At 36.4% G+C, this 24524-nt stretch overlaps 1 protein-coding gene across 18 annotated transcripts in view; it reads right to left on the reverse strand.

Annotated features, from left to right (window-relative positions):
* Positions 1–1254: 1254 nt before the first annotated feature.
* The window catches only part of LOC129634294 (DBH-like monooxygenase protein 1), a 326306-nt gene continuing 303036 nt past the window's right edge, over positions 1255–24524 (reverse strand). For 13 of the 18 annotated variants that reach the window (XM_055556403.1, XM_055556402.1, XM_055556401.1 and 10 more), the window contains one exon: positions 6658–10290. In XM_055556403.1, the coding sequence (XP_055412378.1) occupies positions 8605–10242 (1638 nt within the window). In that variant the 5' untranslated portion in view covers positions 10243–10290 and the 3' untranslated portion in view covers positions 6658–8604. Of the gene's footprint in view, positions 6561–6657; positions 10291–15580; positions 15949–16183; positions 16308–23022; positions 23487–24524 lie in introns of those variants that run through there. The other 5 variants (XR_008705518.1, XM_055556399.1, XM_055556389.1 and 2 more) reach the window with 5 other exon arrangements.

Below are 24524 nucleotides of genomic sequence, written 5' to 3' on the forward strand. Positions count from 1 at the left end.
TCTGAAGTACAATCAAAAGCCAATTTTCATTCAATGTGCATATCTAAAATGAAAACATCTATAAAGAAGTATATTTTGATATTCTAGAAGGAGTCATTAATGGGAGGCTATTCACAGCAGGCTTATCTTCAAAAGTGATTGGGAAGAAGTCTTAAAGATGAATAAGTGTTGAAGATAACTTTTCTTTAATGCCAACAGTTGTTGAAAGTCGTTTTAGCTATGAGAAATGAATACTAGTATTTTTCATTGAATAGTCTGATGGTAATGTGACTCTAAATTTACTCCATGGTGACAGAAATTAAATGAAGTTTTTCTGAGTAACTAAAACTACGCAAAAGCAAGTTATATCTTTAATAGAAGCATGAAAAAGAAACCACTTGGAAGTGTAAGTTGTAATATAAATTTAGATTGGCTAAATATTAAAATGCTCATATGAGTGGTTTTTTCTCTTTCCTGGAGAGAAGTTGATTTGCAAATTGAGCGCTTTATTGTTTTTATTGTCTAAAATCTTTCCTGATGTAGAAATTCTTATATTTTAGAAATCATTCCTACTTTGCTTATCTTCCTGTGCCATCATATCCATCAGCAAGTTGATGATCCCCACAACTTTCTCTGTGCCTAGACCTCTGGACCAAACAAGAAGTTAGAAACCAATGTTCCTATAAAAATATGCTAAATCAATGTTTGACTTTGTTGAATATTTTTTCTGCATCTATTGAGATGACAGTGTGATTTTTATCCTTCATTTTAAATACAGTACATCAAGTTAATGAATTGTGGATATTGAACTATGCTGCACTCCTAGATTTAATCTTTTTGACCATTTAAAATGATCATAAAATGATCATTTTAAAGCATTATTTAATTCAGTTTACTAATTGAAGATGTTTACATCTATGTTCACCAGAAATATTGAATAATTTTCTTGTTTTTCTTTCCTTTTTTTTAGTGTCTTTGTTTTTGATGTCAGGGTAATACTAGTCTCTTAGAATGAGTTTGAAATTCTTCCCTCCTTTTAAATGTTTGGGGAGAGTTTGAGAATAGGTACTAGCTCTTCTTTAAATGTTTGGTATAATCATACTGTCAAGCTGTCTGATCCTGGAATTTTGTTTGTTGGGAGTTCTTTTTATTACTGACTCAACTGCATTACTGGTAATCAATTTGGTAATATTTTATATTTCTTCTTGATTCAGTTTTGGAAGGTTGTATATTTCTAGGAACATTTCCATGGTTTTCCATTTTATTGGTGTATAGTTATTTGCTGAAACTCCAATATGTTGGCCACCTGATGTGAAGAACTGACTCATTTGATAAGACCCTGATGCTGGGAAAGATTGAAGGCGGGAGAAGGGGATGACAGAGGATGAGATGGTTGGATGGCATCACCAACTCAATGGACATGAGTTTGAGTGAACTCCGGGAGTTAGTGATGGACAGGGAGGCCTGGCGTGCTGCAGTCCATGGGTCGCAAAGAGTCAGAAACGACTGAGTGACTGAACTGAACTGACAGCTATTTGTAATAATCCCTTATAATGTATTTCTGTGGTTTCAGTTGTTACTTCTTCTATTTCTGATATTGATTATTTGAAATCTCTCTTTTGTTTATGATGAATCTAAAATCTCTCTTTAATTTATGATGAATCAGGCCAATGGTTTATCAATTATTTTATATTTTCAGAGAATGAGACCTTAGACTCCTTTATCTTTTCTATTTTATTAGTCTCTATTTCATTTATTTCTGCTCCAATCTTTATGGTATCTTTCCTTCAACTAACGCTGGGTTTTGTTTGTTCTTCTTGTTCTAGTTTCCTTAGATGTAAGGTTATGCTGCTTGAGATATTTTTTTCTGGTTTATTAAGGAAGACTTTAATCACCATAATCTTCATCTTTGGGGCTGCTTTTGCACAATGCTATAGATTTTGAATTGCTGTGTTTCATTTTCATTTATCTCCAGATAATTAAAAATTTCCTCTTAGGATTCTTCACTCGTCCCTTGCTTATTTAGTAGCATAATTTTTACCCTCCATGTGCTTGAGTTTTTAGCATCATTTTTCTTGTAGATCATCATTTCTGATCTCTTACTGCCTAGTTAGAAAAAAAATGCTTCATGATTTCTGTCTTTTAAACTTATTGAGTCTTGTTTTGTGGCCTAAAATGTGCACTCTAATCTCATAATCTCTTTCATGTATATTATTCAAGTGATTTAGGAAAATGATTCTCAAAGTCTCATCTCCTTTATTAAATCACTTTAAAATATTATATACTTATTCTTTTTCTTATTTATATTCATTTCAATGTAATTAATTGTTTCACATGTGTGTTCCCTACTAAACACTAGTTTTTAGCAAAATTATATAACCATATTTTTAAAAAATTAGTCACTAACACATTTATTCATTCAATACAACTATAAATGATGAATGAATGAACATTTTGAACTAGATTCTTCTTTGGTCTCTCTGTCTACTTATGTCAATTTTGTGTTCTGTATCTTCATTATTAAATTTTATAAAAATTGTGCTGCCTAATTTATTAAAATCATTTGTTAATGCAATCATTTAGTGTTTAAATTATAAATTTTGTAGTTTTATATTTTAATATCTTTTATCTTTTGCATAGAAGCAGTTATATGCCTAATTTTAATTGGAGTTTGGTATTAAAAAGATCTATATATCAGGGCCTAGAGAATAAAATACAGAGCATGGGACTATGACTAGGAAATTTCTGTTTCAAGGAGTTTTCTTTTCTCATAAATTATATTAACCAATAGATTTGTATTGTGGCAAAATTATCTTAGAGGACATTGTGAATTAAGAAACTTTACCACTAGTTGTCCTTTAAAGATGGACAGCCCTTACTTCTATATAGGCATGCATAAGACAAGAACCTTTCTCTACAAAGCTAGTTCATTCCTGGGCAATTTTCCTATCCACCTACTTTGTTCCTAGTATTTGTTTTCATCGCTCTACTTCATGAGTCTTAGTTCTGTATTTTTGTTTTCTAGTATATTTGGTTATATTTTGTATGTATTTAATATTTTGAGTTTTTTACCCTAATTCATTGACTTTTTATTTTAAGATTTCTTCCTTCATGTATTCCTTTCTTTTTTTTTTTTTAAGAGTATATTTCTTCCTGTTTTCTTTCCTTCAATAATTGCTTATTTACAAGTTCATGTCTAAGTATACTTATAGGAGAATAAAGGCTATTTTAAACTGTTTTATGACCTTATATGCATTTTCTGTTATCTATATAATTGCCATTCCTTATAGCACTACAATGAAAAGGTGACTTGTTACTTATCAATACCAGTATCAAGATCATTGAGATAGCCAAGCTGAAATTGAATAATAAAACTTTAGAGTTGGAGGACCTTAAAGATTATTTAATAATGCAGTTTCTGCATTTGCATATAGATAAGGTCAGTAGAAGTTGAATTACTTGTGTAAAGTCATATAATTAGTTTGAGACGGGGTGGGCGGGGATACCTGTTCTTTTATACCTTTGCAAAGCTTTTTCTACTGAATTCCATGACTTCTGTTGGTCTGACACTCAGGAGTGACACTCTTAAAAGTAATCACATATCAAAGATACTAGAAAACTCTGATACGATGATTATTATGTACATAGTATTATGATAAAGTGTATTATTACGTAGAAGAGAGATAACCTAGATATATAAATGTATGATATACATTGGCACATAGAATGTAATTGTAGTCATAGAGAATGAAACATAACAAAGAAAATGGCATAGAATTGGGCTTTGGATAGCTAATAGGTTGGATAAAAATAGAAGAATAAAAATAGCATTATAAAATGTAAAAAGAATACCTCGATAGAAGAAAATCCAGAAAAGACCAAAGGAGCAAGGATTTTTAAGAAGCAGAAAATAAAATGAAGAAGATGAGAAGTGAAAATGTCCATTAGTTTGCATACATGTGGGAGATTTTTGTCATTAGAACAAGTTATTTCTGTAAATTATTGGACCAAACTGAAGTTTAAGTTATTAGGAGAGCCCTTGTGAGGAGATGTTAAGGAGATAGTGACAAAATTCTTTGCTTGACCAAACTTTACTCAGGCTCCTGAACCTTCTCCTGGGCCTATCTGTAGACTTCTTTATATAATTCAATTTTCACAAGAGTCTTGCTAAGTCACTTTAGTCAGAATCCTCCACCCCAACTCGGACTCCCTCTTCTCTATCTGATCACACTGATATCCGATCAGATTTCTTATTTTGGATAATCCCTCAGGGGATATCTGATCACCCTGGTCCATCTTTAGCAAGACATCTCTTAGATGGGCTTCACCAGAATTCTCCATGCCCCTCATGTTTTCCCTTATTTTACATCTACGGACCACAGCCCTGTTCTTTGGCTGTAAAGTCCCACTTGCACGTGCTATATTTGGAGTTAATGTGCTATATTTGGAGTTAAATCCAATCTGTCACCCACACTGCAAAACTTCATCATAGTATTCCCTGTATCTGTTATGATAGTGACACCCCCACCCCCAAATAAAGTCTTCCTTGCTGTGATTTGACAAATGTCTTTGAACACTTTTTTCCCTTAAACAATATATAATAAATTAGAGTAATTTTTCAAAAAGTTTACTATCAAAGAGTAAGGAAGTATAATGTATTATTTGGAGAGAAAAGTACAGTGGTAGAAACTTCTGTTTAATTTTTATGTTATGTAAATAATAAAATAAAGATAAGATTTAAATCAGACATTAGAAAATTGTATGAGAGAGCAGGAAAAATATAAGATTTAAATCAGAAATTAGAAAAATGTATGAGAGAGCAGGAAGACTCAATGACTAAAAATCTTCCAGAAGGCTAGAGGGCCTGCCTGGGAGCTTACCTGCCATAGCAGAGAAGGACTGTGCAGATGCACATGGCTGTGGACTGAGAAAAATGGGGTGTTTTTTGTTGCAATGACTTTTGTCTTCTCAGGCAAGCAGGGGCAGGATATGGAGAGGCTGAGGAGTGATAAAGGGAGGAAGAAGGAGGAAGAATCAAAGTGTGAGAATTGTGAGAGAATTTTGAATTAACTACTGAAGTGAATTGAAGAGCAATTTTGTCATAATATACAGCAAGTTTGGGACAAAAAGAGAATTAGAATATGAATCTCTTGACTTGCAGTACAAATAATATTAGGTTGTTGCAAATGTAATTGTGGTTTTGGACCGTGAATTTTAAATCATTATAACTAGGCTCAAACACACCTTTAATAATTAAAATAGGAACCATAACAATCAACACATTTTTTGCCAATAAGAAATAAGTTTATTCCTGTAGCATAAAAATTTATACTTTGGGATTTGATAAACTCTTGAAAAGCATTTTCTACCTCCGGCTGGTTGTGTAAGAGTTTTCCCTGCAAATAGTTGTCAAGATGCTTAAAAGCAACTGTGATGTTGGAGAAGAATCAAGAGTCCCTTGGACTGCAAGGAGATCCAACCAGTCCATCCTAAAGGAAGATCAGTCCTGGGTGTTCATTGGAAGGACTGATGTTGAAGCTGAAACTCCAATCCTTTGGTCACCTGATGTGAAGAGCTGACTTATTTGAAAAGACACTGATGCTGGGAAAGATTGAAGGCAGGAGGAGAAGGGTATGACAGAGGATGAGATGGTTGGATGGCATCACCGACTCAATGGACATGAGTTTGGGTAAACTCCAGGAGTTGGTGATGGACAGGGAGGCCTGACATGTTGCAGTCCATGGGGTCCCAAAGAGTTGGACACAACTGAGATACTGAACTGAACTGAACTGATGGTGGATGAGACAAAATTTCATAGCCCAATTCGTTCAACTTCTGAAGCTTTGGTTGTGCAACGTGCAGTCAGGTGGTGTGGTGGAGAAGAATTGGGCCCTTTCTGTTGAGCAATGCTAAGTGCAGGCATTTCAGTTTTCAGTGTATCTCATCAATTTGTTGACCATATTTCTCAAATGTAATGGTTTCACAAGGATTCAGAAAGCTGTAATGGATCAGCTGGGCAGCAGACAACCAAACAGTGACCATGACTTTTTTTTTTTTTTTGGTGCTAGTTTGGCTTTGGAAAGTGCTTTGGAATTTCTCAGTCCAACCACTGAGCTGTTCATCACTAGTTGTCTTATAAAACCCACTTTTCATCGCACATCACAATCTGATCAAGAAATGAGTTGTTGTGTACAATAAGAGAAGCTGACACTTCAAATCGACATTTTTTAAAAATCTTTGGTCAGTTCATGAAACACCCATTTTTGAGCTTTTTCACCTTTCCAATTTGCTTCAAATGCCAAACAACCATAGAATGGTCAATGTTGAGTTCTTTGGCAACTTCTCTCATAAAAGGATTAGCTTTGATAGTCGCTCTCAATTGGTCATTGTCAACTCCAATGGCCAGGCACTACACTCCTTAACTTCAAGACTGTCATCTGCTTTGCAAAACTTCTTGAACCACCACTGTACTGTATCTTCCTTAGAAGTTTCTGGGCCATCATTGATGTAGAAAATTATATCCAGTGCTTTACAACTCATTTTAAACACAAGTAAGAAAATTGCTTGAATTTGCTTTTTGTCTGACATCATTTCCATGGTTGACACCGAAAAAAAAAATCAAGTAAAAAATATAAAGTGAGAAATGTGCATTAAAATGATATATAGCAAAAAATAAAATGATGTATAGCATAATCACATTTATTTAAGATTGGATTCCAAGATCAAAGACAAATTTCAACAATGCAAAACCTGCAATTACTTTTGCACCTACCTAATATCCTCTCAGATAGGTACTAAGCTTAAATATAAAGTAAAAAATAATTGGATGTTTTAGGAACTATTGATATGTTATTTGTTTAATATATATGAACAAGCACTAAAGGGGTAAAAATTTAGCGCCAGTGATACCTTACATGAGAGAAAACTCTACAATATATCTATCACTCATATTCACTCTGCTTAAAGGAAAGAAAGGAACTATAACTTGATATTTAAAAACTATGTCTAACAAGTTCAAAAAGTATAAGAGCTTGAAAGCAAAAGAACAAGATAGATTAAATTCCTGATTTCCATTTTAGACCAATATTTGAGCCATACAGCTGGTATGATTCATAAATTCAGGCCAATTTAATTGTATCAATTTATCGACCCATCAGCAGGGTATGAAAGCACCTGTCAAGCTTAATTTTTGCTAATCATATTAATATTTGTAAACTTTATTTTTGAAAGCTGATAAAAATTAACATGAAAAGAGAAAAATTGACTTGTGTTTATTTTTTTAACTTTTTAAAATTTGAATATGTTTTGTTGTATATGTATCCTTTCCCAAATATGTATATATTATACAGCTCATTTGTCTATTGAATTTTTTTGGTTATCTTACAATTGATTTTCATGAGATTTATTATACTAAAGTACTTACACTTTGGCTCAAACAGACTGGTTACTAATGTTGATTTATAACCACCATATTCTCAAAGAATTTGGGGCAATTTGCACCAATTTATCAGCACTGGTTATTGATAATTGTACAATTTGCTCGTTTCACCTGGTCTTTGTAAGACTCCCAGTGAGGTTTGTCTTTGGAGCTGGTTACATGAAAATATGATGCCTAGCAGGGTACAGCAACCCTGTCTTGGTTCCAAAATGTTCCATAACCACATCAGTGATTACTGATTTGAGAAAGAAGAGTATATGGTACAGACTTTACAGAGATAAGGGAATAGGGAAATCACACCAGATCAGTTCAGACTCCTTGCTATGAGGCAGCCCTTGGTTGTGATTCACATTGTGATTAATGCTGTTGCTATATTGTATTTTCCTGCAGTAAATGGTGGATTTGTAAACATTGCTATCTTGGGTTCTGTGAACACTGATTGGAAAATGAACGCTGTATAACTGGTACCACTGAAGAAGTGAAAGTGAAAGAAAGTGAGCCCACTCAGTCATGTCCGACTCTTTGCAACCCCATGGACGGTAGTCTACCCAGCCTCTCTGTCCAAGGGATTTTCCAGGCAAGAGTAAAGGAGTGGGTTGTCAGCCATCATTGCGTATGCTATGCATTGCATATGCTATGCCTTAGCATATGCATTGTTATGCTATGCTAGGTCACTTCAGTCGTGTCCGACTCTGTGCGACCCCATAGATGGCAGCCCACCAGGCTTCCCCATCCCTGGGATTCTCCAGGCAAGAACAATGGAGTGGGTTGCCATTTCCTTCTCCAATGCATGAAAGTGAAAAGTGAAAGTGAAGTCACTCAGTCATGTCCGACCTTCAGCAACCCCATGGACTGCACCTTCCAGGCTTCTCCATCCATGGGATTTTCCAGGCAAGAGTAGTGGAGTGGGGTGCCATTGCTTTCTCCGTTTAAGAGGTTATGTAAGGTCATTTTTGCTTTACTGAACGAGTCATACATGTTATCAAATATTTCTGAGGAAAAGATGAGACCTGATGGACATCTCTCAGGAAGCCTGGGAAGGAAGAGGGGACAGGAGGAAGGGAACCTGTGAAAGGAAGTCTCCAAGGTTTTCACCCTCATCCTTCACACCCTATAAATGTCCTTTACCTGCATGTGAAATGTCAGGCTCAGATCATGGAAAACCATGGTCACTGAGCAGGACAGAATTATGGCCACAAGCTCCTGGTGCTGAGTGAGCTGCCCAGGACCACGAAGCTCAGGAGCAGCTTGAGACAGACATTTCCACGCAGGGAAGTGGAAAAAGCTCTGCACACCAAGGGCTCTGCTTGATATGGTCTTTCTATATCTGGAGGTAATGCTGTCATGCCTTGAATCGACCACTTTGCATTGTCTGTCTTGGAGCATCTCACGTTGACTGGCAGGCTGAAGACAAGCTTATTGAAAGCAAGACCTTCCTTTTTAGTCCATTTAAACTTGTTCATTGCGTCCATGAAAGAAAGGTTTTTATACTGCTTAGGGCTTTTGATAATGAAAGGCCAGGTCATGACTGGCCTGTAGATCTCCTTAACACCAATGAACTGAAGTTGCTCCATGATGTCTGGGATACTTGCACATCGAGTAAGATTAATTCTTGGGTAATAAAGAAGGTATGAGAGACACATTTCATTCCTGGTGCTTAATCCTCCCCAAGTCATCCAGGCTCTGTCTTTTGTGCTGTACCTACACTCAGTAATTAGATTATCTCCTGGTAAGATAGTTTGTTCTTCTTTTAGGTACTGAAACTCCTGGAAATTGAAGTCAAAATCGTCATCGTAAGCAAGTAATCTCATTTCCTCCCCTTTGCGAAAATGACGCAGCCTAATGCCTCTGCCTGCCAGGCGAGCGTGGAGCAGAACAGCAACAACATGGATGCCACTTGGCTTTTCAGCTTCTAAAGCCTCTTCCAGGCATTCCAGGGTGCAGTGACCCTCAGACCGGAAGTTGGGCAGGCCTGGAGGGATGGTGTGAAAGAGGCTTACCCAGAGGCCAGCCTCAATCACCCCAGCATCGTATTTCCTTATATCTGCCGTATAAAATAATCTCAATCCAGAATTATCTATTAAGCCTTCCTTATATGTTGGATTGTCATAATGGACTTCCAGGAGCACATAATGAGGATCTAACGGAGTGCCAAGGGATAATCCAACATAAGGTGGATAGGAAAAAGCCTCTCCACCAATGGCCCAGGCAAAAATGACGGTCTCACAGGTGAGGAAGGCATCTGGCATGTTAGGGTGGTAACACTCGTGCCCGTCGTCCAGGACACTGTCACTGAAGTTGCTGCTGCACTGATAAAGGAGCATGTGATGGACCAGACTCTTGTGGCCTTTCTGAATCATGGGCTCAACCTTTATGACATGATGCTTTTCCTGGAGCATAGGAATCTTAAACATTTGACACCAGTATGTTGTACCTTTGTTTGGGATGGGAACGTCTTGATTGACCAGGTCAAAGTATGGTGCAGCTGTAGACAACATACTGGTTTTCTCAGGATTCAGTAACCGCAGACTCTTGGTACCACGATTGGATTCATGGTACTTGGGACCTGCTTCTCCCACATCTTCATGGTGGTAGGCCCAGATCACCCTTACCGTGTTCTCCATTATACTCTTGTCATTTATGTCACACGTATGCAGTTCTCTGGCAAATTCAATTACTGTGTGTGTACTATTTTCCATGGCATATTCTAGGTGGTAATCTTGCTGAGCATCTTTTCTCAATTCTCTGTTTGCATTTGTAAAATAATCCTGGAGGTAGGGCCGCCTGCGGGCCACCCCGCCCACGACGATGTCGGCTGCCGTCATGGTCCTGGTGGACAAGAAGCCGAAGCCCACATAGCCGGCGGTCCACACCTGGAGGCGGAATACAGATTAATTTAATAATTCAGTTTTTATAAGTCAAAATTATTTCTATTTTTATTTGTGATTTCTTTCCTAGACATTAACCGCAGATAATTGAAAGAGCAACTCCCTCCTTGCTATTTTATACCTGCCTTTAAAGTGCTGAGGTGTTGATTTACTTAAGGATTACACATACATTGCCTATTTGCAGGCGACTAATGAAGAGAAAAATAATACCTCTTCTGGAAATTTATTTAGCCTAAGGTACTTCACTTAAATTACTTTGAACAGAGTCAATTATGAAAATATGCCTTCAGTACTAAAATTTCAGATACTAACAGATATTTCCAAAAGGGATCTTATTTCTTATAATTTATGTGATATTTTGATAGCTGGAAAATAAGACACAATCATGTAAAGTGTTTTCTCCCAGAGTTCAACAGCAAAAATAAAGAACACAGAGCAGTCAAGAATGTTATTTTAAGGAATGGCAAATATGGTAATTATTATATATTCAGAGATCCTGGACCCTATAAAAGCATTGTCTCAATTAGTTCAGCTCAGTCCCTCAGAGGTGTCCAACTCTTTGTGATCCCATGGACAGCAGCACTGCCAGGCCTCCCTGTCCATCACCAACTGCTGGAGCTTACTCAAACTCATGTCCATCAAGTCGGTGATGCCATCCAACCATCTCATCCTCGGTTGTCCCCTTCTCCTGCCTTCAATCTTTCCCAGCATCAGAGTGTTTTCCATTGAATCAGTTCTTCTCATAAGGTGGCCAAAGTATTGGAGCTTCAGCTTCAGCGTCAGTCCTTCCAATGACTATTCAGGACTGATTTCCTTTAGGATTGACTGGTTTGATTTCCTAGCAGTCCAAGGGACTCTTAGGAGTCCTCACCAACACCACAATTCAAAAGCATCAATTCTTCGATGCTCAGCTTTCTTTATGGTCCAACTCTCACATCCATACATGACTACTGGAAAAACCATAGCTTTGACTAGACAGAACTTTGTCAGCAAAATAATGTCTCTGTTTTTTAATATACTGTCTAGGTTTGTAAAGCTTTTCTTCCAAGGAGCAAGCGTCTTTTAATTTCATGGCTGTAGTCACCATCTGCAGTGATTTTTTAGCCTAAGAAAATAAAGTCTGTCACTGTTCCCATTGTTTCCCCATCTATTTACCGTGAAGTGATTGGACCAGATTCCATGATCTTAGTTTTCTTGTATGTTGCATTTAAGCCAGTTTTTTCACCCTCCTCTTTCACTTTGATCATGAGACTTCTTCTTCGCTTTCTGCCATAATGGTGGTGTTATCTGCATATGATTATTGATATTTCTCCTGGCGATCCTGATTCCAGCTTGTGCTTCATCCAGCCTGGCATTTCTCAATGATAGGTCTCAATTAATACTCCAGGTTAAATGATGGCATAGTGTCCCCATATTGTAAATTAAAAAAATAAAATGATTTAGCGAGGTCACATAACTGCCAGAGTTTCATCCAGATAGGAGAAGGTATAATCCTCATTCAAAGAATATGATTCCGGTAGCTTAACTCAGGCATTCTTTATCCAATGTGTGTTTATTATGCTCCAAATATTCTTCTAATACTTTTGCAGTTATTGGACTTATCACTCATTATATTTCCCCCATAACCCTGTGGTATAGATTGTATTATTATTCCATTTTACAAAGAGGTACATTTCACACTTTCCCAGAGAGTAGAGGAACTAAAATTCAAATCTTGAGAGCACCAGAATCTCATCTCCTAAGAATTAAGCTATGTTGCTTTTCACAGCTTCTACTGACTGACCTCTAAATAATAATTTACTTTATTGAACATTCTCTGTGTACTAGGCCCAGTGCTAAAAGCTTGTATGCCCCATATTGATAACAATACAAAATAATAATAACTCTTTATTGGAAGATGTTAAGGGAGGGCAAAAAAACAAACTTATAGTTAATGCTCAAACTCCAGTATTCTTGTTTGGAGAATTCTCCAGTATTCTTGTCTTCCATGGAAGACAAGCCTGGCAGGCTACAGTCCATGAGGTTACAGAGTCAGACATGACACTTTCACTTTATTTTCATAAGGATACGTGTTCCCTGGTTCTTTTCTATAACTGTTTTTCTTCTAGTGATTTGATATGCTGAAGGAGACAGAAACGTATAAGCATAGTTATAGTATAAATGATAATGTGATAAGTGCTCAAAATGGTTATGCAGGACAAAGGAGAAAGTGGTTAATCCAGTTTTTAAAGAGTAAAGAGAGGAAATGCTACATAAGTACTTCAAAGCTGGGTCGTAAAGGAGAAGTAAGAGTTTTCTCTCTGTTCTCTGTGAGGAAATATCTTAATCCAAGTCATAGAGCTCAGACAGTATAGATAATGGTGAGCAACCTGGTGTAGTTGAACTTTGTACTCTTGAGAACTTATATGTGAGAAGGGGCAAGAATATAATAATTTAAAGCAAAGGAACAAACATTGTAATAATTTCTGTTTGTAGACTTATTAGGTGTTTTAAATATTTTGTCCAATTTATTCTGACAATATTCTGAGATAGATATTAGGATTTTTATTTTACAGATGAAGAAACTGAGCTATGTGGGAGTTACATTTCCTGTCCAACATGACACAATTGTGATTGACAGATTCAGATTTAAAAAATAAGCCTCTTTCCAAAGGACATACACTTCTAACTCCATAATAATGCCTACTCTGATTACAGAGGGCAAGTGAATAGTTTGAACCTCCCTATCTATGTAGTAACATATATATACACACACACACACACACACACACACATTTAAACATATATATAACATATATATATATATATATACATTTAAGCATATATATAACATATATTTATATTTAAACATATATATAAGATATATATATTTCTATAAAGAAGACTATAAATTTAAATAAGGATTTCTCAGTTAATCATTAAAACAAGAAAAAAATACTTAAATTTTTCCTTGGAAAATCAAATATGATAGATAACTTTAAACAAATCATTAAGCAAAAATTCATAGCATAAATTGCATGTAGCATTTCCTTCAAGCATAACTTCATGATAGTCAATGCCTGTTTGAAAAATAAATATATAGCATCTCTAAATACAACACACATCAATTCAGGAAAGTACTTTAGTACTTTCCTGAATTGATGTGTGTTGTACTTAAGTTTTATGTTTCAATTAACCTGTTCAACTTCTTGCTATCTTTTTTTTTTTTTTTTTAACTAATGGCATAAATTTTCATGATGCTTATTCAGATCAGTCCTTGGGTAAAAGCACATATCTGTAAATGAAACAGAATGCAATGCATCTTATAGTTTGGCTTTAAGTCCTTATTTTCCTTTTTTTTAAATTAGTGATTAGGTATCATTAAAGATGGAGCTTTGTATACATCGTCACATGGATGTATTTCAAAATAAATCCAAATGATGTGAAGCTTTATTTTATTATATTTTTCGGTTACTGTTATTCAGATGGAAACAAGAGAAAGTATAATGGCCACTGTGCTGTTTGGTTGACACTATATCACTTCTTCCATCTGAATTTGACTTTTCGTTTTGAAGATGCATTGCTCATACCATATCGGTCCTTGTGATTTTGAGTGATGCTCATCCTACCTTCTAGATTCCAGAGGTGGCCTCATAACCTAGACTTCCTCAGAGCCCTCTTTCATTCTCATTTAGGTTGAAAATTATTTTTTCTAATGGTACCTTTCCAGGAAAATTTTTTCTAGTTTTAACTGGAGAGATATTTTCTGTCCATCTGAAATTTAGATCATGACAGAACAATGGAGCTATTTTTGGAGATAATATTAAAGAGAAATATTAAGGCATATTTCTTACTGACAGTTTGTATAGAGATGCCTAGAAAATGAAGTCAACACAGAGAAGGTCATCACCACGAATAAGAGAAAATCTCTCATATTACAGTAGTTTGGGGCCCTGAATCCATCCAACTTTTCATGGATGAGTGAATTAATATCTTTTTTTCTTTTACTTTCTCCCTCTGCCCCTTCCATCTTACCTATTGATTACCTTTTCTTTCTTTTTTCAGATTTAAGCTACTTTAAGAAGAGGTATCTATCAATATCAAAGAGTTCTTATTGCTAAAGGAAGTAACATTAAAAAATTAAATTATATATACTGGCAGGTTGCTGCTTTGCTAACATAGCTGAAGGCAGCTTAATAATGGCATGACACTATGACATCTCTGGGACCTTACTTTTGGGCACAAACCTCAGATGACTCAAGTTTCAAAAGCCTTTTGACTATAGATTTAATCATTCAAAATACAAATTATAAAATGAGGACTTGAATGAGTTAGCTTGTGACACACTGATACAGTGGCTTGTGATAGAGGTTACTTGAATTTGAGTTTAGTCCACTCTTCCCATATGGTTTAAGGTATGACTGTGAAAGGAAAGAAGGGTTGTCCCAGAGAAGTTGGAAAGAGATGTTCTGTAGAAAAGAAATATCAATCAAATGTGTAAGCGTATGTACCAAATTGTCATAATAAACAGGAGGAGGACATTATTTCAAAATTAACTGTTTGTATTTGTAATATAAAACCACAGATTAATAACTGGTTTTGAAGAAAAAAAAAAAAAAAACATTTTACCTGCTGCTACTGCTAAGTTGCTTCAGTCGTGTTCGACTCTGTGCGACCCCATAGACGGCAGCCCACCAGGCTCCCCTGTCCCTGGGATTCTCCAGGCAAGAATACTGGAGTGGGTTGCCATTTCCTTCTCCAAAGCATGAAGGTGAAAAGTGAAAGTGAAGTAGCTCAGTCCTGTCTGACTCTGAGCGACCCCATGGACTGCAGCCTACTGGCTCCTTCGTCCACGGGATTTTCCAGGCAAGAGTACTGGAGTGGGGTGCCGTCGCCTTAGATTTAAGGGTAGATAATCCATCCAAATTATTCTAATTTGGGATCTTCTGAAAACCAGAGATTACCAACTGCTTAAGAGGATGAATGGGAATGTAAGATTTCAATTTCCAGCAGTATCACAGATTACAGACACCGAATAAACCTCCTATTGAAAACAACTAAAATAACATAGAATACACTGATTAAATACTTAATATTTCAAATCTAATGCCAAGCTGACAGAAAGTAGCAAGTCCTTAGAGGCCAAAAATAAAGTGTTAACTGAAAGACAGGAAGACAGACAAATACTAAAGCTAGTTTTTGATCTGACATTATGTTCTGAACCTCAATGTGCTTGAGCTTTTGCTTTAGATATTTCAGAGGACAATGAAGCTAGAATTAAAGATTTAAGGCTTACCCAAGGCAGCAAGTCAAAGAGCATCTAAGATAAACTTGGGATGCCAAAGGGCTTCATCCACATTATAAAGAGGAGTGAAAAATTAACCTCTAAACCTATGCGAATTAGGGTTCAGTATGGACTATATGAAATTTTACTGTCAAAAACTTCCAAGCAAACAGTTTATTTTAGAGAAATAGCATCTTTAAGGCAACCCCAATTTCTGTGTCTCTGTAAAGATCAACAATTAAATAGCTATCCACAAAAATAAATAAATAAAAAACCCAAATGGCTCAGAGAGAGCTCAGGAGTGTGCTTAAGAAACTCCAGAAATACAGTGGAACAAACAAGTTGAGAATTACTGCATAAAACAGAAAGGAAGAAGGTGTTCATTTTGCCTGCATCATCCAATCCTCTACACCAGAATTGCTCAGTGCCAAGAGGGAACTCCTCAGCCAGAAAGAGTTCCCCTCACTGGCAGCTGGAGAGCAGAGTGAATAACCAGCTTCCCCAACCTTTCAGGGCAGGGCACTAAATACCTACTTTAGTTTAATCACTCCCAAAGATCAGCAAAGCTGAGACATATAGAAATGGCTAGGAACAAGAAAGAAGAACAGAGATTACCAGTATCAGCTATGGAGCTTGAGCAACCATGGTCTTCAATCCTCTTCTGAGGATTCTGCTTTCACCACTGAAGAATCAATGGCCAGCACAGCTGCCACTAACCCCTCTGCAGATTTCACTGGTTTTCCCCCACAGGTGTTAATGTTTGCAGAAGCCCTTCACCTGGTTTCCTTTACATAGCCTTAGCCTCTGTTCTGCACCCACAGGAGCCATACCCACATCTATCTCAGACCTCTGTGGCTGGGTGGGTGCAATACACCCACCTAGATTACCATGGCAGCACCCCCCACCCCCGCCCATACAAACACACACACTATGAATGTGTTTATGACTAACACAACCACTATGCACTTACACAATGTCCACAGCTATGTGCAAAGCTGAGGAACAATCTTGTGGCACAATCAACACTTAAGGCCTCAGCAGCTGGCAGTGTGCTCACAGTTGCTTCTGGCCTTGACCTCCACTACTAGATATGTGTTTTCAGCTGACTCTCACCCCACATGGGTAACTGCAGTTGGTCCCCATAGAAGAATGTGTGCATACCACCTACTCTAGCCATTACTGTGGCCTGATATGGTCCCTAGCTGCCGAAACTGGGGGGCACTGCTGAGAAAGCCCACAGCTTTGCTGCCAGTAAGGACCTCCTGCTGTTCTTATCAAGGTGCAGGCCTTTGTCAATGTGAAGAGCATCAGTAGCCTGAGCCAATCAGACATTATGCTCCCTAGAACCCAGAGCTGCCACACAGTCCTCACTTGGCACCCTGAACATGTAGACTTAGTGTCACAAAACACTCCAGCATGCCCCATCTGTGGGTGCATGTCTTTCCTTACTGAAGTATGTCCATAAAGTCTGGAAGAGGAGACTGCTTCTTTTACATGTGCACACCTATGTAAGGCTACAGGGATCAGGGATAATCAGAAACATGACTCCACCAAAGGAACACAGTACAACGAAATGGAGAACCATGAACTGCTCAACAAAGAATTCAAAATAATTGTTGTAAATATGATCAGACATCGAGAGCACTGATAAACATTTAACAAAATGAGGGAAAATATAAGAACAAAATAAGAAGTTCAACAAAGAGAGAGAAAACATAATTTAACCAAGAAAGTAAAAGATCTATATACCATAAATGGCGTTTAGATGAAAGAAACTGAAGAAGATACAAGTGAATGAAAATATAAACTGTACTAATGGATCAGATCCCTGGGTTGGGAAGATCCCCTGGAGGACGAAATGGCAACCCACTCCAGTATTCTTGCTTGGAGAATCCCCACGGATGGAGGAGCCTGGCGGACTACAGTCCATGGGGTTGTAAAGAGTCAGATACGACTGAGCAAATAAGCACAGCACACAATGGATCAGAAGAGTTAATGTTGTTAAAATGCTCACTATTCAAAGCCAACTATTGATTTAATGTCAGTTCAGCTCAGATCAGTCATTCAGTTGTGTCTGACTTTTTGCAACCCCATGGACTGCAGCATGCCAGGCCTCCCTGTCCATCACCAACTCCCAGATTTTACCCAAACTCATGTCCATTGGGTTGGTGATGCCATCCAAACATCTCATCCTCTGTCATCCCCTTCTCCTCCCACCTTCAATCTTTCCCAGTATCAGGTCAATGTAATTCCTATCAAAATTCCAATGGCATTATTCAGTAAATTAAAAAAAAAATCCTGAAATTTGTATAGAACCACAGAAAACTCTAACTAGCCAAAATAATCTTTAGAAAGAACAAAGCTTGAAGCAGCACACTTCCTGATTACAAACTATATTACAAAGCTATTATAACCAAAACAATATGGTATTGTCATAAAACCAGACACATAGACCAATGGAACAGAATCAAGAAACCAGAAACAAATCAATGCACATATGTTCAACTAATATTTAACCAGGCTTCCCTAGAGGATCAGTGATAAAGAGTCTGCCTGGCAATGAAGGAGGTGCATTCGATCCCTGGGTAGGTAAGATCCTATGGAGAAGGAAATGTCAACCCACTCCAGTATTCTTGCCCAGGAAATCCCATAGACAGAAGAGTCCATGGGGTTGGACACAATTTAGTAACTAAACAATGAAAAACAACAGTACTTGACAAAGCACCAAAATTTCTCATTGGAGATATACAGTTCCATCTATGAATGGTGATTAAACAATTTCTACATATAATAGCAGACTGGTTCCAAATAGGAAAAGGAGTATGTCAAGGCTGTATATTGTCACTGTGCTTAGTTAACTTATATGCAGAGCACATCATGAGATACACGGGCTGGATGAAGCACAAGCTGGAATCAAGACTGCTGGGAGAAATATAAATAACCTCAGATATGCAGATGACACCACCCTTATGGCAGAAAGTGAAGAGGAACTAAAGAGCCTCTTGATGAAAGTAATGAAAGAGAAGAATGAAAAAGTTGGCTTAAAGCTCAACTTTCAGAAAATTAAGATCATGGCATCTGGTCCCATCACTTCATGGCAAATAGATGGAGAAACAGTGTCAGACTTTATTTTTCTGGGCTCCAAAATCACTGAAGATGGTGATTGCAGCCATGAAATAAAAAGACACTTACTCCTTGGAAGAAAAGTTATAACCAACCTAGACAGCATATTCAAAAGCAGAGACATTACTTTGCCAACAAAGGTCTGTCTAGTCAAGGCTATGGTTTTTCTAGTAGTCATGTAGGATGTGAGAGTTGGAGTATAAAGAAAGCTGAGCACTGAAGAATTGATGCTTTTGAACTGTGGTGTTGGAGAAGACTCTTAAGATCCCTTGGACTGCAAGGAGATCCAACCAGTCCATCCTAAAGGAAATCGGTCCTGAATGTTCATTGGAATGACTGATGTTGAAGCTGAAACTCCAATACTTTGGCCACCTGATGCAAAGAGCTGACTTGTTTGAAAAGACCCAAGCTGGGAAAGATTGAAGCGAGGAGGAGAAGGGGATGACAGAGGATGAGATGGTTGGATGGCATTACCGACTCAATGCACATGAGTCTGAGTGAACTCTGGGAGTTGGTGATGGACAGGGAGGCCTGGCGTGCTGCGGTTCATGGGGTCACAAAGAGTCAGACACGACTGAGTGACTGAACTGAACTGAACATGTAATAAAATGAAGCTGGATCCCTATCTTACACCATTCACAAAAATTAACTTGAAACAAATTAAAGACTTAATTGTAAGACACGAAGCCATAAACTCCTAGAAGAAAACATTTGGAAAGAAATTCTCTGATATCAGTCCTGAAAGTGACTTTTTGTATATAAAACCAAAAGCCAAGCAACAAAAGCAAAAATTTATAAAGAAGGAATAGGTTGAATTAAAAAGTTTATGCACAGCAAAAGACACAATCAACAAAATTAAAAGGTGATCTACAGAATGGGAGAATATATTTGTAAACTATATATCTAAAAAGGGATTGATGTCCTAAATATATAAAGAACTCATAAGACTCATTAGCAAGAAATAATTTTTTGATTAAAAAATTGATAGATGACTAGATATTTCTCCAGAGAAGTCATACAAAGACTAATAAGTAAATGAAAATGTACCCAACATCAGTAAATTCTCAGAGAAATGTAAATTCAAACCACAGTGATATATTCTTTCATGCTTTTAGAATGGCTACCATCAAAAAGATAAAAGCTAACAATTGTAAGAAAGTGGAGAAAAGGGAACCCTGGTGTAGGAGTTGATAGGAGTGTAAACTGGCAAATCTTCTGCTTCTGGAAAACAGCATGGAGTTCCCTCAAAAACTAAAAGAAAACTAGCATATAATCCAATAATTTACTTCTGGGTATATTTCCAAAGGGAAAAAAAAATCATTGTCTTGAAGAGATAAATGCATCCCTCTGTTCACTGCCATATAATTCACTACCTAGGTATCCATTTACATATAAATGGACAAAAAACTTTGATATAATTTAGAATATATATATATTATATAACAAAATATATAATGGAATATTATTTAATCCTAAAAAGTAGAGACTCTTGCTATTTGTAACAACATGGATGGACTGTGAGGGCAGTATGGTAAGTGAAACAAGTCAGAGAGAGACAAATGAGCTCATGTATCATCTCACTTATACATAGAATCTAAAACTGTGGAGCTCATTTTTTGAAAATTTATTAATATTTTAACTGAAGTAGAGTTGGTTTCCAATGGCATGTATTTTCAGATGTACAGCACAGTCATACACATACACACACACACACACACACACATATATATATTTCAGATTCTTTTCCTTATAGCTTATTACAAAATATTGAATATAGTTCCCTGTCCTTAATAGTAGGTCCTTATTTGTTATCTATTTTATATATCAGTTCAGTTCAGTTCAGTCGCTCAGTCGTGTCTGACGCTTTGTGACCCCATGATCACAGCACGCCAGGCCTCCCTGTCCATCACCAATTCCCGGAGTTCACTCAGACTCACGTCCATCGAGTCTGTGATGCCATCCAGCCATCTCATCCTCTGTCGTCCCCTTCTCCTCCTGCCCCAATCCCTCCCAGCATCAGACTCTTTTCCAATGAGTCAACTCTTCACATGAGGTGGCCAAAGTACTGGAGTTTTAGTACTGTATATATAGTAATAGTATATATTAATCTCATCCTCCTAAGGAAGGGACAGAAAAAGGAAGAGAGGAGGAAAGGGAGGAAGGTAGGGGAGCCGGGAGAGAAGGAAGCAAGGAAGGAAGGGAAGATAGAGGAGGAGAAGGAGAGAGGAAGAGAAGAAGGAAGGAAAGAAGGAAGGAATGCAGAAATAATGAGATGAATCAGCAGCTTCAACTGACAGCCAGATCATTAAATTTGGGTATAAAATAAGTATGAAGAAATGAAAGTGGAGATGAAAATGTGAGTGAGAAAGCATAAGTAGATTTATAAAAGTGTAAAAGCAACTCTCAAGAAAATTTTAAATTGTGAAACTAAAACCTGCTCTCATGTTGTTGTTCAGTCACTAAGTTGTGTCTGACTCTCATATTGGGGGGAAATATACAAATATGAAGTATCCATAATACCTACAAAGATATAAAGAAATAAGGAAGACCATCTAGCCTTTGCATCCCTATCCAAAGGTTCAGCATCTTCAATATAGAGTCCCTGCAGGGCCAACAACTTATAGATAACAAATAAGGACCTACACCATTTTATACAAGGGACTAGAGCATCTGTGAATTTTGTTATCTGTAGGGTCATGGAAACAATCCCTGTGGAAACTGAGGGGCAACTGTAAAATGTTAAGAAACACAGAATGGAGTAAGAGGTTTTAGAGTGAGAAAGTCGACCATGGATGGATAGATGGATAAATAGATGATATATATAGATGTAGATAGGCCATATATGATAAAGAAGAATATAACAGAGTATACTCAAAAAACAATGACTGAAAATTCACTGATGAATACCAGTACATAATTTAAAAGCAGTTTATACATATTTAGAAAATTGAAAATTGCTAAAAAGAAAAAAATATATAAATGCTACTAGAAAAAGAAAAATGATTTCCTGTATGCCAGTGATAGAGTGACAATTGACAACTTTAGTAAGTTAGAAGCCAGATAATAATGACAACAGGAAGAATATAGCATTTCCTATAGATATATAGTATGGTAATTTTTAATTTTTTTAAAATTAAGTTTTAAACCTATTTAAGGCTAATTTTGAGTTATATATAATGTTACTGATTTATTTAACCTGAATGTCAAGTTACAACTAAACTTTAGTTCTTTCTCAAGATTCCAGAGTTTGGGAAAGGGAGAATGCATAGCCCTGATTATATGTACTGCTGTCTGTATATACAGCAAAGCAAGCAAGCTATAATTTATTTCAATTATCTAATTTACATTATCAGTATTTTATTATGCCTTATCAAAATTTCTTAAAATTCTATTTATAGTTGAAGTAAAATAAACAGCTACCAAGTACTTACCCTTTTTTAGGTTCTATATATGGAGAAAAGGCCTTTAATGTTTGCGAGAAAAATGAATTTGATATATAGGGGAAAATGTAATGTAGTCAGATAAGTATTTCAAGAAAATAATACCATTGGGTAATTTGGGTAGAAAAAATGGAAGCTCTTCCTTAAAAAATAAGCTATGATTTGAAGGAATTCTACATGCAAACTTTCTAGACAAAGGTATCAAACACAAATACATACTAAGAAATGTAACTTGAATGAGCATGACAGTATTGGGAAGTGAAATTATTTTAATATAATTAGGATTGAGTTTCAAGTGGAAAATGTGGTAAGAGATTAATTAAAGTGGTCTATAACTTTCAGATCATGAAGGATACTCTAAGATATGAAAAATATATTGTTACTTATTCTAAGTGAAAAACAACACTATATAATGGATGTTGAAATAAAAATAACAGAATTAAAAATTTGTCTTTTACATCTATTACTCTTGGAGTAATAAGAAATGCAGTAGGGAAAGGATACCATTAAGAAACGTCACAAAAATCCAAGAAGGAAATTAAACAGATATAGATTAATATTCTTTCTATTCATAGGTGTCCATTTTAATCTGCTATCTTTAAAATAGTCTCCAGTATGCAGAGTTTTAGTTTGCTCATTAAAAAACTTTATATGATTTCCTCTTTAGACCCATTAACTCTTATCTATTCTAAGACTCTTTATTTCTGTATATTCCTGGTCTTACCCAATTTTGGTTTGGTCTCATTTTTTGTCTCAACTTATTTACATAATTTTTGTTTTTGGCTACAAGTTTATTTGCTATCCTAGGTTTTGATTTGTAGAACACTTTAGTGTTAGTTGCTCAGTCATGTCCGACTCTGGGACCCCCATGGACTGTAGCCCGCCAGGCTCCTGTGTCCATTGTATTCTCCAGGAAAGAAAACTGGAATGGGTAGCCATTCCTTTCTCCAGGGAATCTTCTTGACCCCCAGGGATTGAACCTGGGTCTCCACATTGCAGGCAGATTCTTTACCATCTGAGTCACCAGGGAAGTCCCATAACACTTTAAGAAATACATTTTCCTGAGTACTCACAGCCCATACATGGCTGAAGATATAAATTTGCTATTATGGATTATTCTGTTGGCTCTCTGAAACATCAGGCTCTCTGAATTCCATGGACTAAGTCCATCATTTATTTGTTTTATGTATCTGCATTAAAGAAGGTCCTATAGTGATGAAGAAATGGGAGAACTGGGAAGTTAAAATTGAGGGATGACTTGTAAGGCCATAAGAACACAGTAGTTAGAGAGTAGGGGATTCAGGTGATTCCTCATCCTCTGGGTTTGGTCACATAGATGATGTTGATTTCATACTCTGAAACAGAAAATGTAGACTACAGTTGAAGAGTTTGAAATCTTCATTTGATCTGATTAATTTCAAGGTACATAGCAGGTGATACAGAGGTCAAGATATAATTCAGATATCAATGATGTTCTAGGAATACTCAAAATATAGTTGGTAGTTGAAGTCACTGAAGTGAATGAGATTTCCTGGGATGTATATGAGAGAAAATACTAAAAAAAAAAAAAAAAGCACAAAGAGAAGAAAAAGGAGAGAAGAGGACAAAAGCTTGAGAACAGAGAAAAAGAATTTTTTAAAAAGTAGAAAATAACGGGTACCATGAGCAAAATCCTGAAATTAACAGCTTTCAAAAGGATAGAGAATCTTATGAACCCGATATACATATTTGCAACAAAATTTATTACTATGTACAAGCATTTATCCTACAGGAAAGGAAAAACAAACAAACAAAAAAAACAGAGTAGGAATGCGAGGAGAGCCAATGGGTTAAAAATGCTGATGTCATAGAAGGAAAGTAAAAGATCCAAAAAGAAGCATCATATATACCACTCCAGAAATACCAGATCAGAAAAGTTTTGAAAGTCATTTATTGCATCTACAACGAGGATATCACAGTGTTCTTGACAAAACAAAAATAGTTTTTTAATAAAAGAAGTAAATAGATTTCAGTTGGTTGAGAGTATCTGGAATATGATCACTTCTCTCAAGGAGTTAAAAACGTAAGGGGGAGAAATGAGTAATATCAGAATTAAAGAACTGCTTATATCCATATGGTTTTTGTTTGACTATTTACATGTGCTTTCTCAAAATCATTTAAAAAGGAAGACAATGGAAGAGTTTGAAAAGATGAATGATATCAATCTGTAGAGATATCTGATGAGATATTTTCACCTGTCTTAAGTATGTGCTTTTAATACACTCTCTTGGAACATTAAAGGAAATCAAAATTTATCATTTCTGTTTGTATAAACTATATAAAGTAATTAGTTCCCTTTCTACTCAATCCTCAATGGGCTAAAGGGAATTAAAGTAGATAAAAACTTGAAATTA

This window comes from Bubalus kerabau, chromosome 19 (genome assembly GCF_029407905.1).
Source record: "Bubalus kerabau isolate K-KA32 ecotype Philippines breed swamp buffalo chromosome 19, PCC_UOA_SB_1v2, whole genome shotgun sequence".
Taxonomy (NCBI): domain Eukaryota; kingdom Metazoa; phylum Chordata; class Mammalia; order Artiodactyla; family Bovidae; genus Bubalus; species Bubalus kerabau.